This window comes from Paralichthys olivaceus, chromosome 6 (assembly GCF_024713975.1).
Source record: "Paralichthys olivaceus isolate ysfri-2021 chromosome 6, ASM2471397v2, whole genome shotgun sequence".
Lineage (NCBI taxonomy): Eukaryota > Metazoa > Chordata > Actinopteri > Pleuronectiformes > Paralichthyidae > Paralichthys > Paralichthys olivaceus.
This window is the reverse complement of record NC_091098.1, coordinates 15,465,725-15,482,794: the sequence shown is the minus strand read 5'-3', so window position 1 is coordinate 15,482,794 and position 17,070 is coordinate 15,465,725. Positions and strand designations below refer to the sequence as shown.

The window sequence follows — 17,070 nt, the reverse complement described above, 5'->3', positions numbered from 1 at the left end:
TGAGAACAAATATCCAACAAGATGCTGTAACTCTGGAATCGCACATCTGTTAATGATTAACCTGGCCAGACCAGACAAGTGACAACAAACATATAGCGACATGTCAAAATCGGGTTCCACTGGGATAAAGTGCTTTAGTTGGAAAACTGTGCGTCAGAGTGCGACTTTAAACCGCTGTATATTCCAGGGGAGATCCTATGCTAGCAAACATTGTAAGTCCTCCTGTAAACAGAGCTGTAATGACAGGGAGAGACTCTAGGCAAGAAACAACCAACAGTGGAATATGTTTACAGACATCTGACAATGTATGGGTGCAGCAACGGCGACGCTTCAGGCCTGAGATCCGCATGAAATATGAGCACAAACTGATGGAATTTATGTGACACAACATAAGCCTGCGCGTAATTTCACCTGTCAGCAGGGATGAAGCCTGCATTTATCCAAATCAGGCAGACGAGTCAGTGATGAATTGCAGCAATATGTGTCTGGCTGCACTGAATGTTAACTCGACTCTTCATCCAAATGTATCTTTTGTGAAACTGTCTAGAAACACTGGATTTGAGTGTATGGCGTTTGTGAATTGTACTGTTTTATTTGCCTGGATGTGGGATCATCTCTGCTACAAAGAGAAATACGACCAACCATAGTGAGTCAAAATGCACGGAGCCCCCCCAAGCGTCACACCAAGGATTTTTGGGGAAGATTATTTTCGTGTTCCCTCGCGATATCTTTTGTATTCTCTTGTGATTTTTTTTTACCACAGCCTCACAGAATAAATCTGCTTATTGAATTTTACTTGGGTATGAAGTATACTGATATCCAAAAAATCCTCAAAAAAATCTTGCCTTGACCTGAAGCTATTAGACTTCATCTGTATTGTGCCTCATCAATAAAGATGATTCTGATCATATTCTTTGCAGTTGGCCCACGTTGACATTATCTGGACGACACCGTGGCAGCTCACAGTTAATAAACAGCGCTGAGAAATGTCTGAAGGAATGGCGTCCATTATCTACAAATACTGCTGGAAACAAAAGGAAAAATACTCCGTTTTTGGTTTTAATTACAAGCTGTGTTTTACAGCGACAGTGGGCGAAGGCTCAGCACTGACACAGCAGCAGAGGAATGTTTATTTGCTGCAGTTTAGGAGCTGAGTGGCTATGACACATTCTTGTGTCACTGACTGTCCCACTCACAGACACACCATCGCATTCATACACTGGCGCCCCATGTGTTGGTTCACAACTGCACAGACATACACCTCCTCCATCGTGTCCCGCACACGTCCGCAAAATGTGGCACCTCTAGAATCTGTAAGCATGCCTGAACTGTGTGCTCATTCACATCGACTTAGTGAGTTACTAGGCCTAATTCTTCCTGTCTGAGTGTGTGTGTGTGTCAGCTGTACAGCAGTGAAGAATTATTCACACCATACTTCAGCATTATGGGAATCCCTACCCACAAAGTCTGCAAAAGTGCATGTTTGTGTGTACTAATATGTGTGTGTGCGCTCTTGCGTGTCTGTGTGGCTGGCTGCACACACCTCTCCATCTTTTCCCCTCTGCAGTCCTATCCATTATCCGCAGCATCTGGCAGCCAAAGCCTGTAAAGAAGACATTTCTCTTGGCAACTGCTTTTTAAAGGCAGTGACACAGGGGACAGCCAACCACAGGAGCCACACATTTCCAATCTACTTACATACTGAGAACTGCTTACATAACAGAACCACCTCGGTCTCTCGCTCTCTCTCAAAACACACACACACACACACACACACACACATTTTCTCTGTGTCCCACGCATACTAACACACACACACACATTCAATACTGCGCCCACCCACCCTTGACTCTCTGCAATACACTAAACCGAGCTTTGAGAGCTAATCATTTCCAGAGCCAGAGCTATCTGAAAAACTGTGCCAGCAGCCTTTCAATACATTTTGCTCCCTTAAAAATGTCTTCAATCCCCTTCATTAGGTCTGTAATACACAGAGCTACACTGCAGCAGCCACAAGTGCTGTGAGGTTATGTACAAACCTGTTTAATTTAGTGTCATTAATGACTCCATGTTGTTGGCAATGTCCACAAGTGCACAGTTGACTAATAAAAATCGACATGTGCATCATGCCATCATTTGGGACATGTACGGGCACTGAGCCCTCAGTGCTGTCTTGCAGAGGAGAACACTGAAAGGTTAAATGCAGCGTGAGTGCATCTGAATGCGTAGTTAAAACTCAGATACCAAATAATAAACACATCTTTTTTTATACTTGAAATGACTCAGTAAGTGCATTAACTAATATCACATGCGTTCAGGGAACAGCTGCAGTGAGCAGCTTCTCTGAACTGCAAGCATGTGAGGACAACTTTGTTTTGCTTGGCTGATGGTCACAACGTTTTCTGGCATCTGGATCATCTGAAAGACAAATGGGTGTGATGGAATCGCTTGATAGAATAACTGGTCTGGTTTTGATGGGCTACCAGCTAAGCATCTGTCCGACTGCCAGAGAGTTTACACTATTAATCATCTGGGATATTAACAAGTTTGTTTTATTGTCTCTTGATTCACTTTTTTGGAGAAATTAATGAGCTAGATTATGTATTAGTCCGAGTGTAATAATCGGGGGTCTGCAGACTTTTATTCAGGGGTCATCCTGCATTGATAATTGTGGACTTCTGTCCCCTGTCGTCATTCTCAGGATTCAGAATCTGGCATGCTCCTCTGAGATCCTGGAAAAGAAACAATAAGGACAGTAAATCCATGTCCTGACATGAATCTGTTATCTTTTAATTTGACTTATCTTTTAGTCATGCTGATATTAACTGAAAACACCCCTCGACTTTCTTACTCATGAGCCACTCTGACTTTTCTCACACAGGTGCAGTTATAGTCAACTACTTCAACATGAATGATTTTCAGGTTTTTAAACAGATATCAAACATGACTGCTGAACATATTCTACAGCAGCTCAAATTTCAGTTTCCATCATAGAGCCATCTTATTGCTTCCAAATTCATCCCTCAGCGTGACACTGGCTAAAACACACAGCTCCAGCTCCAAAGATGAAGCAGAAGGAGTCTTGCAGTGGATGGAAGAGCAACGACAGAAGCCAGATCTAAACATCATAAGGTCAGTCTGGGATAATAGACAACAATGCACCTGTCAAGAACCTTGAAAACTGCACAAATGCACTGAGGACAACTGCTGTATTTATTGGCAAAGCGTCGTCACAGCACATTTTGTTGTTATCTAGTTGTTCTTTTTCAATATACTGCACTTTACTTTGTAAATTGATAAATGAAATCCACTCATGGCAGAATTTAGGATAAAGCATGGCAGGTTTAGTCTCAGTAGTTCTGCATCAAGCCTTGTGTGGTAATCACTGCCTGTTATTATACTACCACTGTGTGATCATAGGTCATCACTGAGGGTCAATAGTGCTGCTTTAAAACAGGGCACGAACTCTGACAGTATCACTGAGCAGTGCTGTAAAAGGCTGACATCTAGTGGCGGTAGGGTCCAATTACATTATAAATTGATAAATTCAGACAAAACTTAATAGTTTAGAAAGACGGTTACAATCTAATAAAATACCATTTTATCAAACAGATACACTTATAGTAAGAATATTGACTTTAAGTTGGTATTAGGCAGCCTAACGTATAACTGTTTTTAAGTGTTATAAGAGTGAAGGGGTCAAGGATTAATTTCTGAAGATCATGACCAGAACAGGCCTGACACAAACATTAGTCCTGAAGTTAAACCTAATGAAAATACTTATTCACAACTGCTCTATAGTTATTAACAGTACAGTGATGTTTTCATTACACTCCATTCTGGCAGATGACTACCTGGAACAGTTTATACTTGCTAGATATACTAAAATAAACTACACTCCTAGTGCTAATAATAACATATGCACAGGTGCTATGTTGAAATCTGCTCCCCCTTCTAGATGGAGTTTCCCCATTTGCATTTACACCTCTCCGCCCACATGATGGTTTGGGGGAAACACGTCTCTACGCGACATTAACTCGTGTACAATTGTCTGTGAGTTTGTTATCCAATGAAAGGTTTAAATACAATCAGTCAGAAAGTACATGAGATTTATTGTTTTAGTTACATTTTTTACACAATTGAAGATATAAGCAGATATGGCACCCAGCTACAGTTGCAAGTCATAATTTGTTTGAAAGAAAAAGAAGAAAGCAAGTAAGAATTTCTAGCTCATGGTCGACAATGAACAGCCACGTTATACTGTATGTGCAACTACATTAATGTATGTTGCCTTAAAGAGCAGTGGACATCATGTTCAGGTCCTCTGCTGGACCGGCGGTGGACAAGTCTGCCAAGAGTGCTAAACACAATCACCAGTATCAGGAGCATGGTGCCCACGACAGGTCACGCTCAGAGTTTGACTGGAGGCTTATTGCAAATCTCAGAGAAAGATACAGTTGTCACATTTATTCATTTTTAGGTGAAAAGGGGAGAAGGGAGCTGAAGCCTTTGGAAACAACTCTCAAAGTCTCTAGATTTGAACATCACTGAAATATCCGTGGGTGGATCTGAAACATGCTCTGTGTGCAAAACAGTCTAAAAATATCTCTGAACTTTATGTGATCTGAAGGAAGACATGGTAAAATATTCCAAAAGAAAGACGCTTGGCTGTTAAAAATACTGTTTATGAGTCAAAGGGGCGCACGTGCCCAACCTTTTACACATTCCACACTCAGTTAAACCTTTCCAGTGAACTAACATTTTAAGAAAGGTCCATCTTTCATGTGTGTAAGTTGTTATATTTACTTTTTTTCCACATCAAAAAGCAACAACATTTGTAATTTAGAACTTTTGAATGCAACTTTGATTGACCACATGTGAATAAAATAAAATCCTCCTGCTCCTATGTTGGTTGTGGAACATCTTTCTATACATTAAGTAAAATTTGTTGAATTGTTTAAGCATTGATTTGCTTTATCTGGTGATGTCCTTTAATAAAAGCTATGAGGAGTTTGTGGTAATGTTGTGTAGTTGAGCCTTGGTGTTGGTGTATTCACTTTAAATGTTTTGTCATAACAAACTAGATACAAAAGAATTTGCTTTATCCATCTCATCATATCTATGATATCATGTTTTCCTTCTGGGTAACATTTCCAGCGACATTACTTTGAAGTTCAGTTTGACAAGCAACTTCGAGTCCTAGATGTCAGACTTTCTTACAATCACACGAACCCACCCATGTGGAAAACTTTAGAATTTTTTTTTTTTACATTTGATTTTAAATTTGACAAAACACCGATCAAAATATATTGTTCAGTGTGATCGCTGAGATGCAAAGCATGGTTGTGAAAGAGTGAGATATATTGTATTAGAGATGCGAAGCAAAGTGGACAAAATGTGTAAAAACAGAAAAATAGAAGCTTGTGTCTTCTGAAAGCTTCCTGTTGAAGACGGGCGAGAGGCAATTCTTTGTTATTGTCAGTTCTCTCCAGCAACCCAGTATATTCAAGCAGGGATTGGAAGTAGATTATATCATCACAAGTGTAAAAGCTGCACATACCACAAGAAGTCGCGCCAATCCTCAAATTAGCTGCAATGATCTTGTGTAAAATGTATTGTTTTACAGCTGCCTGTTTTGATAGCATCGATAGCCAGACTAATGAATGGTGAACCATAATAGAAGCTGTGCATGATGGGTGTGGACAGTCATGTGTGTTTTCATGAGATGTTGACATCAAGGCTGCAAATATAGAAAAATAAGACTAAATCTAATGGTGGATGCACAAAGACATGTTTTGAATGGCACATGAATGGGGTTAGAAAATCAAGATCAGGCGGTGCAGGGTGCACCGGAGCTCATCTGTCTGCAGGTCACTTAATGTGCAGTTGAGAAACTTGTAAACAGTCAGGGAATTTAGCTGCGGATCTCTTCATCCTCATCGTAGGATTTGGGTTTATTTGTGTACTTTTTGACTTTCATCTGCAATTTGTATGTAGAAGTTACCAAAACATATTTTCCACTGCAGATGGAAAAAAGAAGGTCAAACTAACCTGAAACAGACAAAACAAATGTCTGTCACATGCACAAGCCAAAAGGTCATGCATGAATAGTCTGACTTGTACATTGGCTGCATTCATGGTGAACACCCAACCATTTCATGTGTGTTTTTCAGAAGGAAAACACAATTTATCTCATTACGGGAAAAAAGGTTATATCCCCTTTTCATTTTATCACAGTGAAACCCTGTTCTGTGTATACAGTATATAGTGTTTTTCTTTTTTTTTAAACTGACATTTTCAAGGTACAATATGTGTCTAATTTGAAAATGTCAAAATTCAGATACAGAAAACAGGAAGTTAAATATTAGGTACTCCCTGTTTTATCACAAATTTAGTTCACTGATAAATAATCGAGCAACATTTCTTATCTTATAGATTTAAATAAAACCTGAAAATGACTCTGTTTTATTTGGTCTATAGTTTGTTGAGGTTTTTTTTATATAATTGTGATATTTTGTATGTATTTATTGAGTTTTATGTTTATGTTTATGATAAATGGTCCACTTAAGTGCTGTTTCTTGACATTATATATATAAAGCACAGTTAAATGAATTGTGTCTAAACATTAAACTGTATAAACCACTCTTACCCGAGTCCCTGCAAAACCTGTATGATGATATATTTGGAATTGTTGTTAATTAAATAACATAAATATATGTGTGTTTGTTATTTGGATTTGAAGTAAAGGCAAAGAATATGTGGATGTCATCATAGCCATACTAGAGATAATCCGTTTTACAATAAACGTAACTTTATTGACAGTAAAAAGTTTTGAGAATATCGAGGGGCACGCATTTGTAACTGCAAGAACATCTCAGAAAGGAACATGACTTTTTTTTTTAAATAATGAGGCAGTTGTACATCTTTAACTTTGAGGTAAAGTGTTTTGTCATGTTACATCATTCACAAAATATCATAGAACATTGAAAAGTCCACACGAGGAGACAGAAACCCATGCCTCATTTTCACTTCTTGAAATTACTTCACATTTCAAAAATAATTCACGGTTCAGGTAAAAGCAGAAAAATGACAAGCACACATGCTATATTCCATTCACACACACGTCTCTACTTATCAAACCAAGTGCAGTTTTAGATTTTTTTTTCTTCAACGGTTTCAAGTACGTCTTTGCCTGCGATTAAAGGAAATCAAGTTAAACTATGAAGCAGCAAACTCCACAACAACAAGTAAGAATACTGAGTTTGGTCTCATTCGTGTTTCCAATATTAACATTATCAGATAACTCACCATACTGTAGCAATAAGGTATTTGGGTGCTATAAAGAAGCAGGAGGTAACATTTCATGGACTTGAGGAATATGCTGGATAAGATTTGGAATATAGCTGATTAAATACAACAAGGCTGAAACAAACAACACTAAATAGATAATCACAAGTGATAACTCAACAGATCCAAACTGATTTGTTCATTCATTTTTAAATCATTTGCTAAATCACTTACTTGATGGAGATTGATTTAAAACCTTCAGCCTCGACCGCTGAGAGCAAAACCGCAAAAGAATTCTTCTAGTTTAAACTGATTTGATTTAGTAGTCTCACATTGCAGAAAACTCGAGTGGAGACCTCACGGAACCAGTGCAATGTCGTGGGACTCTGTAGAAGGCCAGCTCCGTTAAAAACACACTGGCGTTGCAAATTACGTGATCAGTTTTTGTGAGTGTGGTGCGATTTCTCAGTGCAGTAGAAACAATCACAGAACAAAACATTGTAAAGCCGTCAAAGTGCTTTCGGCGAAGATGCTCATATATAAGCAGGGAACCTATAAGTGCAATCCTGTGTAGGTAGAGCACCCCAGGTCGTCTCAGTCAGGCTGTACACTACATGGCTCATGGTCTGATCTGCACCAGTTTTCTGAGGCTCACTTTAACATCCAAAAAACACCTATTTTACATCTGAGCCCTGAACGCCTCTTTTCACCCTGCAGATGATTTTCAAGTTTACTTCCTCTCATGATTTTCCTTTGTCCTGATAGTCTTCTCACCGTGCAGCTGTACAATATCTACTTCTGAGGTGACTTCACACACCGTTAAACCGTGCTGTAAACAATATGTATTCCTACAGCAGCGTACTAGTGTAGGAGTTAAGGCAATCCTTTTCTGTGCTTCAATGACAAACGCTCCTCCAAAACCCAGAAGCACAAAGCTCTTCAGTGCATATTAAGCTTACCTGACACCCGAGACAAAATACCCTCCTCAAACAGAAAAAACAAAGCTCCTGGTGCATACTAAGTATACCAAATATAATTCTTGGAATTTACATGCCATGCTTTTCTTAAATGCCTCTGTGCATGACCTTTTAAAAGTGCTAACTATATCACTTCGGAAAAGATGGCTAGTCAAAATTTAAGAGCACCTACCCCACCACCCCAGTTTTTTAAGAGGTAATCCCCCAAGAAGGCACTTCTGAAGCAAAACCAGTAGTTTTGCTGGATGATTTGATATGGGAGTGCATTCAATCATAGCATGTAATTAGCCCACTCCTAAACTTTAAATGGTGCGCTGAAAAGATTCTTCACTTGCGTCTACTTTCTAGTTTCATAAATACTCTCAAAATTAAAACCAAAACTTTTTTACTTACACTCGGGATTTAAAGCAACTGATCTGGTGCAGAACAAACGTGAGCCCACAACTTTAGAAAGCAGTAGCTGCCTCTCTGCCTTCCTGCCACACGAGCCCCCATCCCCTCAGCCCACCTGGTGCTCTCCACGGCTGATGTGAGACGAGAACTCGTAGCGGTCCTGGCTGAGGTGGCCGCAGATGTTGCACTCGAAGGGCTGACGGAAGCCGTGACAACCCATGTGGATGGTGAACATGACATGGTCCAGGAAGAGGATGCGACAGTGCTGGCAGTGGAAGGCGCGCACAGGCCTGCCGTCCCTGTCTAGCACAGTCTCCCTGGAAGAAAGGGGTGAGCCAGGGCTCCTCTTTACTACGGTGGAGGGCACAGGACATGCTCTCTCCCACTCTGGGTTCAAGTATTTGGCCTGGCTGGGGCTGGAAGTGGGATGGCTGCGGGGCAGTGCTGGGGTTTGATAGTGGAGGTGGTGGTTGTTGGAGGTACTTGTTGGGGCTGTAGCCCTTGTGCTCTGCTCCTCTGCTGTGCTCTCTGTGTCTGTAGAGTCGGGACAGCCATTGGGTGAGGTGGTATGGCTATGCACTGAGGGTTTGTCAACACGGCCTTCGCCTGCCTCCCGCCCAGGCAGCCCGAGAGACATCGCGGCCAGTCCACCTCCGCCATGGGCTCGGGGGCCCTGAGGAGTCACGTTGCTGTTAATGGAGCCCATAACTGTGCGGAGCTCCGACAGAAAGGCAGGATGGAGCTGAGACAGAGTAGGCGACCCATGGTTGTCACTTTTAGCCCTGGCGCCTTGAAGGCGTGAATCAGCCAGCCCAGCAGGCTGAGAGCTCATGAAGTCCCCGTCTTTCTCAGAGCCAGAGGACAATTCATAAGGTGCTTCAGGTATATCAAGGTGCATGTGCTTTTCACCTGTGAAAAGCACATAAACAATAAGATAAACAATGATTGAGATAGAGACTCCTCTGAAAAGAAGCAAGTCCAGTTGCCTACAATTTGTAAATCTTCTGAAAAACTGACTTCATCTGCACCGTCTGGCCCACAGGCAACATGACCTCAGTCTCCTGACACTGGCAAAAGCATCTTGACATTGACCAGCATCTTATTATCTATCTACTTTAAAAGTCTTAATCAAGCTGAAAATATATCATTATTACAACGTAATCGATACACAATAAAAAAAACAGGATGTCTGGTGGGTACATTCTTTAAAAACATCATATATTAATGAAAGAAAATCCCACCTAAAAACTTCTGTGGTGTTGACCTCTTGCGTTTGGTGATGCTAATAGCCAGTCTATCTACAATTTGGATTTTTTCACTGGATGGCTGGAGCACAGGTTTAGTGATAATCTCCATATTGACTGACTCTTCACCTGCAAACAGAAAATCCACAATCATTAGTATTCAAAATAAATCATTCCTTGTACTTGCAGGTATTTTGTGTTTCTATGTCAGTGAGCTTCATGTCAGTGTGAGATGTTACCCTGTGCTGACTGTGCGTTGACAGATGTCTGGTGGTCCAGGCTCCTCAGATAACTATGGCAGCGCTCTAGATGTTCCTCTAGTGTGTTCTGTTGTTTGTAGCTGCGGCTACAGAAGCTGCACTTGAAAGGTTTTCCCACCGTTGGAGATGAGACTGCAATACAAAGAAAAAAGAGCGCACTGATTTCTCCCAAGTTTGATAAAAGGGACAACATTTGACCCTAGATATTGGTTATTGTCATTGAATATGAGCAAATTCATGTCTAAAAGTAAAGTGTCACAGTATTGTTTTTTTCATGTTAATTGTTTACAGGAGTTTTTTTTCATAAAATAACTTATTATCAGGTAAGTTTGAATGATTGGATTTCCCCCATTGGTTTAGAATTCCTGACATTGTTGCATGTTTCTCACTGGTGACGGAAGAAACACGCCTTACTCTTCACCGCAACGCTCCATCTTACTAAGCTCTCGGAGAGATTGACGTCAATTCGCTGAAAACATATTGCAAGAATCTTTTCTTCGAAAATGAACCTGTGTAACCTGCTGAAATCCACAAGACCTATACTGTACTAATACTGTATGTGAGCACGTGTGTTCACAAATTAAAAGAACCAAACAGGATTTCCTGTCACAAAATCTTAAATGTCACATTTTGTGCTTTACATCATACATTCTGGTAAAGAAGCCCCATTTCCCCTGAGCTTCACAGAAAGGGGAAATGGACTGTTCTAATAAATCCCCTCTTCAACCTGTCACCTGTGTTTCACACATTATACATCATAACAACAAGAGATGATATTATTATCGAACAACTGCATCCACCAAGTTCAATAAGTGAGTGATTAAAAATCTCGTCTTCGAATATGTTCTGTGTAACTGCAGATAAATCTCGGGTTTACCTGCATGTGTGCGCAGGTGTCCAGCCAGTGCATCTCTCCGGCGACAAGCATAGTTACACGTGGGACATTTGAAAGGCTTCTCTCCTGAATGCAGCTTTATGTGACGCAGTAAGTTCCCCTTCTGGGTAAAGGAGGCCCCACATTGGTTACACTGGAACGGCCTCTCACCTATAAAGACATTTGTAAAAGAGGTAAGTAATTTAAAGTATTGCCTTTGTTTATCAGTATTCAGATTAATAGTGTATTTCATTCATATTATGTACTGCCCAGCTTTTTCCTCACCTGTGTGGCTTCGCTTGTGCACCATCAGCACGTTGGGTCCGATGCAGATCATCCCACAAACCTCACACTGGAGCTTCCCATTGGGGAGCCGGATAGGTCCTGGTGAAGCTGCATTGGGACTGGCCATCTCACCGTAAGTGCTCGCTTTGTCTCTTCCAGCTCCAGTGAACTCTGTGTTTCCTTCCTCCATGGGGTCCCCTCTGTCATCTCCACCACTATCAACCCTCACAGCCTCTCTGTTCTCTGGCTGCGGAACATCTAGTGACTCATCGTCACTGCACAGCTCAACCTTGATGGAGTTTGCTGTGTGTGGAGACCCAATTGTTTTAATGAATTAATGAAAAGAATTCAGAACGGCCATGATGCAACAAAGGAATGATAACTGACCACTGAGGGAGCGGTGTGGCGAGGACTGCTGACTGGTAGGAGATTTCGCTGGAGGGCCCTGCAGTGCTCCATAAAAATCCTGTTCTGTTGATAACTCGCCTCCATTACCTGAAACACAAAAACATGTCCATGTAATCGAAGTAAACATTAAGTCTGGAGACTGTGCACACAAACGTATAGTGGTTTATATGTAAACTTACCCTGTGCATATGAGCGCCCATTGCAGTCATCAGCATTCATTCTCTCACCAGATGCCTGCAGAAACACAGTTTTAAATAAAGATATGAAATATTACTTTTCATAATCATCGTTATTAAAAGACAAAACTATAAATGTCATGTCTTGGATACTAACCATATAAAATATATTTAGCAGCTGTCCAGGAATAAGGACACAGATAGCTTTACCCTCTCAGTTCCAAGTGTCTAAGAATAAGTTCACTTCTAATTGAGGATTGAACTTGGATTGGGCCCTGCTATCTCTGTACCAGACTCTTCTGCACATGAATATGAGAAGCTCCACATTTATAGAGAGGTAATGGCCAAGAGTGTTGAAGGAGGAGTTACAACTTGAGGGGGTGGACAAAATAGCTGGAACACTTGACACTATGAAGCAATTCAGTGTCACACAAGCACCACAAAACTACAACTTTAATTTAAGCTTTGAGGAATCTCAACAAAAATATTAATCAGTATCAATATTTCGATATTAAAATATGATATTAAAATCACTTAGGCATTTAAAGAACGCAGATAGGTAAAAGATACAAAATATTACTATATACAGATTTGAATAAAACTCAGCTAGAAATGTATTTATAGAATATTACACCAGCCGAGGGGAATTTGTGTATGTGAAAAATCAGGAGTGCAGTTTTCTGATGTGATCTATGTTAAATACCTAGGCTGGGCAATAAAACAAATTCAAGCAATATCATTTTCATCAATGACAATTCAGCAAAGATTCTACATTGATAATGATACACTGCTTATGTTTTGTATAAACACATGAGGAGGTACAACACATGTGGTTTTAATGATTTACCTCAGACTTCTAAAATGTTTTACTGTTAATCAAGAGTTTATATATATATATATAATATATAATCATATATTATGATGTAATGGCATATTGTAATATATATATATATCATTGACGCAAGGATTGAAATGTTCATATCGATAAATAAAGGTTGTGTTTTTAAATTCTTCTCTGAGAGCAGAAAATGACAAACACTTAGTAGATAGCAAAACTGTATTTTGTCATTTTGTGTTGTGTCTCCTCTCTGTGAATCCATAATTCATGAGCAATATATTGATATATTCTGGACTTTTGTGAGGAAAATTATGTTTGAACAATGTTTCTCTTTTAACTATATTTTAACACTTTCTTATAAAAAAGGCTTTTATCACGTGGTTTATTTCTGTTTCACCTGTGCTTTATTTAATTAAACTACATCCTCATGTTTTTAAGTTGTATTAGATCATTTGCCTGCTGTAAAGCACTTTGTTGTTTGCATTAAGAAGTGCTATACAAATAGAGTTGTGATTATTCTTATAATCATGGTTTTTATTATTATTATTATTGATTATTGTTTCATGTCCCAGCCACAGGATGGACAGTAGATGATTGTTCAACAGCAGACAACAAAGTGAGGTGTGTACACCTGCTGAGCTGAGTTATAATATCCAGACATGTTGTGTGATGGTTTATTTAATCCCATGTTGAACATCATGCTGACTAAAGGAGAGTGAGGGGATCCAGCTGCGCGCTGCTGCAGCTTTTTGCACAAATGGATGACAACAGTGGACGCCAGTCTCACCAGGGCAGAAAAATAAAGAAATAGATGGAGGGAGACGCGCAGCAGCAGCACCGACCCTGTTGCATGACAACCCTTTCTGCCTGAGGTGGGCGAATGTGCAGAGACACACACATGCATCGACCGCACCAACTATCATGTTTCTCCGTGTAATCCGCGCCTACTTGTTCCGACCGCCCGTGGGACGCGCTCCGCTCCGGCACCGATCGGCGGCGGTGACATGTTGCACAGAGTTGCCGCTGCGTGTGCGATGAAACGCCGCTGTCACCCAGCAGCGTCTGACCGGCCTGCGCCTTTACAGTGTTTCTCATGAGCCGTTGCTATGGCACCCGACCACACGACAATTGGCATTCACCCCGACCGACTCCTCACAAACATGCCGCACTCCCACATCTAAACCGACGGATGGGTCTTACCGGCAGCCGCGGTGAAGTCCACCGACCTCCTCCTTACCTGGCGACCGATCGCTGTTCCCCCTTTTTAACTGTCTGGGTAGCTGTTTGTTTTCCCAGGCGACGACAGCATCTCCGGGATTTTTTTTTCTTTTTTCTTTACCTGGGAATCCCAAACAACTTCCGGGCCCATGCTGGGATACAGACCCAACAATGGTACAACAGAGCTCTGGATCAAGCGATTGTCGAAAGCATCGATGCATGTCAGCGCTGTTCTGCAGGTGGCCAACAAAACGAGGGATGTGGGGAAATCGATGTCATTAGATCAACTGGTGAACTCCACAGAAACCAGACTGCTGCGGATGGATGTCCACTTGGAGAGATTCTGGAATATAAACTGTCAGTAACCTGCAAAAATGATCCAGACGCTGTTTGTGATCAAGGCCTCTTCCGGATATGCTCGTGGAAAATAGAGAGGAGGGGTTATTTTACAATTTCTCCGTCTCTATGGCTGCAAACATACATTTATAACACAACTATTACACCTTTCACTGCTTCATTTTATTGTTCACAATCTGAATTAAAGGTATGTGTGTGTCTGTGGTGGTTCAGCTTTTAATTGCAAGAAATAAAGCAGACATTAAAACATAAGTCAATTTGTTGAGATGAAATAGTTTGTGGTGTTGTTACACGTATGGCGCCACAAGGTGGCAGCAAGCTCTTCCAAGTAACCACTCAGACAGCTGCTCAAAGGCTGTTAGACCAGAGGAAGTGTGTTTTCTGCACAAGTGATAATGTCAGCACTCTATAATTCTAACAAAATGATGACTGTAAAACAATGCAATCAAGAGTCTCACATCCCTTTTTCTTCTTGCAACTATTTAAATGAATGACGGGGCCTGTGGCGCTGGAGAAGGACCTCATAAGCCTTTTGGATCTTTATAAACGTCACCTCTGCCTCCTTGCTGGGGTTGTGGTCTGGATGCCACGTCTTGACCAGCTCCCTATAGCTTTGAGTTATCTCTGCAAGTGTGGCCTCTACCTCCAATGACAATACCTACAACATAGGTTTTAAATTAGGATCATGCCATAGCAACAGAAAATGCACACACTGTAGTATACACCTCAAACTTGATTCATTACTTATATTATAACCTTTTCAGAGATGTGTGGATGCTTACGTGCAGTGCCTCCTTTTCTTCCTCGGTGTACTCTTTGAGCAGAATTTCCAGCACCTTCCTCCAAGCCTCTTCATAGTACCCCCCTCCAGTGAGAGCACACAAGATGCGATATGGCATTAAAAGAACGTACTCCAGCGCACCTCTGAGCCAAGGCAGGAACCAGAAGATATCCAGCAGCGCTGCCACACAGTCGGACAGATAGTACAATGTGGCTGTGGTGTTATGGAAAATACAGTAACCCAATGGGGCAGAGAAGGCCAGCCAAGCTAGGCCGAGCTTGTAAAGTCGTGGCCCTGGGCAAAAGACAGAAAATCCGTTAGCAGACCTTAGAAATCCAAAAAGAAGCAATTAGATTTATGTCTAAAAGGAAACCAGAGGTTATCATCATATCATTATCACCTAGTTCCTCTGTTCTCTGCTGTGTTCCGGGGGGTTTGAATCTGCGGTTCTGAGCAGCAGCCACACTGGCAGCTAGGCTTATAGGCAAAGGTGACAAGCTGCTGCCATAGAATATTGAGGAAGTTACAATACAAGTAGTCAGAGTTTTTTGGAGGTCGGAGGTCTGTTGCCCAACAGTGGAAACCAGATGCACCCCTGCACCCACACACAAAGGCAGGACGATCAAGTAGAAGAAACTGAGGGAGTTGAGTCCTATCAGAGCCACGGTGCCAAAGTAGATCCCAACGCACACCTGACCAGCGAATCTGACGGGGCTTACAGGTGGAGGGACCACTACAGAGGGTCGTCTTCTTTCGCTGTTTGAATCTCGATTGGCCTCACTGATGTAAGCAGGGATACGTGTGACCTCTCTGACCCAGCCAAAGCCAAAGCCTCCCAGGGTCAGAATCCATAACAGAGCATGGCTGTCTCTTCCTAGGTATAAATGGTGAAGGCCTAAAGGTCCACCTAATGCCCACAGGGCATAGGCCACCATTACACTCTTCCCCATCTTGCAGCCAAATCAGGCTCTGTACAGCCGACTAATAGTCATCCTTGGTGAGTACCTGCGATGGAGCAACACAAGAGTTTAGTCCCACTTCCATATTTAAATAATGTGAATATTAGTATGTAAGATTATTTATTACGGTTTATATATGAGTCAATCTACCTGCCAATATTTCATTAATATTCCATTTGCTCACAATTATTGGATACATTGTTTTACATGTTTTACAATTTATTAACCTGATACATTTTTTAATGTCCATCTCTTTATCTATTATGCTTTGTGCTAATTTAAAATTCTCCATTTTGTTGTAGATCACATCTTTGATTACATCACACTCGTTGATCTAATGTGTTCACATCTTTTCAGAAATATCTTTCTGATTGAAGTACTGTGTAATGTTTCCTCTATAATCTACCAGCTGCTGGTAACTTGGCACGTTCAGTGGGATTTTTAATCTCTGCGGTCCACTTCCCCGGTTAAATAATACATTATATAAGAGATTAATTTTAGCTCATGATGGGCATCGCAATTCTAACTTGATTCATTGCGTGATCCAAAACTTGGTAGGTTGTCTTTTTTGACATAAATCCTCACCTTATACAAAACAGAAATTTAGATTGTACCAACCTTCCACTATATGCCAACCCTCACTAAAAAAAGATTTACATCAGACTGATCTTCAAATGCTTTACTTCTAAGTACATTTCAAATATATTTAGTTTTGTGAATTAAACACTTGGTAACTTACTGAGTCCATTATTTCAAATCCTTGACGCGATAAGTCTTTTCCAGTCCTTTCCGTATAGTTTAGGCTGCTGCTGGCTGTTGCAATAGTTGGACTTTGGATCATGACAATGAAACTACGCAGCGTTCTCAATCTCAGCACACAATGACCCTCAACATTTAGGCCTCTTGATCATCTTACCTGATAAAGTAGGTGAAAGGTTTCATGAGGATCCCTGTAAGAAATAAAAGACATTGTAAATGCTTGAAAAAGAGCAATCATCTGTTGTCTACACCTT

The 17,070-nt window shown here is 41.0% G+C and overlaps 2 protein-coding genes across 5 annotated transcripts; both read right to left on the bottom strand.

Annotated features, from left to right (window-relative positions):
- Window positions 1-2,538: 2,538 nt before the first annotated feature.
- On the bottom strand, window positions 2,539-14,362 carry ikzf4 (IKAROS family zinc finger 4). Of its 4 annotated transcripts, XR_011243269.1 has the most exons (9): window positions 12,062-12,207; window positions 11,908-11,962; window positions 11,708-11,815; window positions 11,321-11,623; window positions 11,039-11,206; window positions 10,141-10,293; window positions 9,899-10,030; window positions 8,658-9,566; window positions 2,539-2,732 (listed from the first exon to the last, which is right to left on the bottom strand). XR_011243269.1 is itself a non-coding variant. In XM_020088701.2 (8 exons), exons 2-8 carry the CDS (start codon window positions 11,945-11,947, stop codon window positions 8,764-8,766), a joined length of 1,707 nt encoding a protein of 568 aa, XP_019944260.2. In that variant the 5' UTR covers window positions 11,948-11,962; window positions 13,980-14,362; the 3' UTR covers window positions 6,794-8,763. The 4 variants fall into 4 exon arrangements, 3 of the variants coding, with proteins under 3 accessions (XP_019944260.2, XP_019944258.2, XP_019944257.2); XM_020088701.2 differs by lacking the exons at window positions 2,539-2,732; window positions 12,062-12,207 and adding an exon at window positions 13,980-14,362 and having other exon boundaries at window positions 6,794-9,566; XM_020088699.2 differs by lacking the exons at window positions 2,539-2,732; window positions 12,062-12,207 and adding an exon at window positions 13,943-14,356 and having other exon boundaries at window positions 6,794-9,566.
- Window positions 14,363-14,570: 208 nt separating this feature from the next.
- Window positions 14,571-16,934, bottom strand: dnajc22 (DnaJ (Hsp40) homolog, subfamily C, member 22). Its single transcript, XM_069527262.1, has 4 exons — window positions 16,797-16,934; window positions 15,499-16,103; window positions 15,100-15,392; window positions 14,571-14,975 (listed from the first exon to the last, which is right to left on the bottom strand). Exons 2-4 carry the CDS (start codon window positions 16,046-16,048, stop codon window positions 14,796-14,798), a joined length of 1,023 nt encoding a protein of 340 aa, XP_069383363.1. The 5' UTR covers window positions 16,049-16,103; window positions 16,797-16,934; the 3' UTR covers window positions 14,571-14,795.
- Window positions 16,935-17,070: the final 136 nt, after the last annotated feature.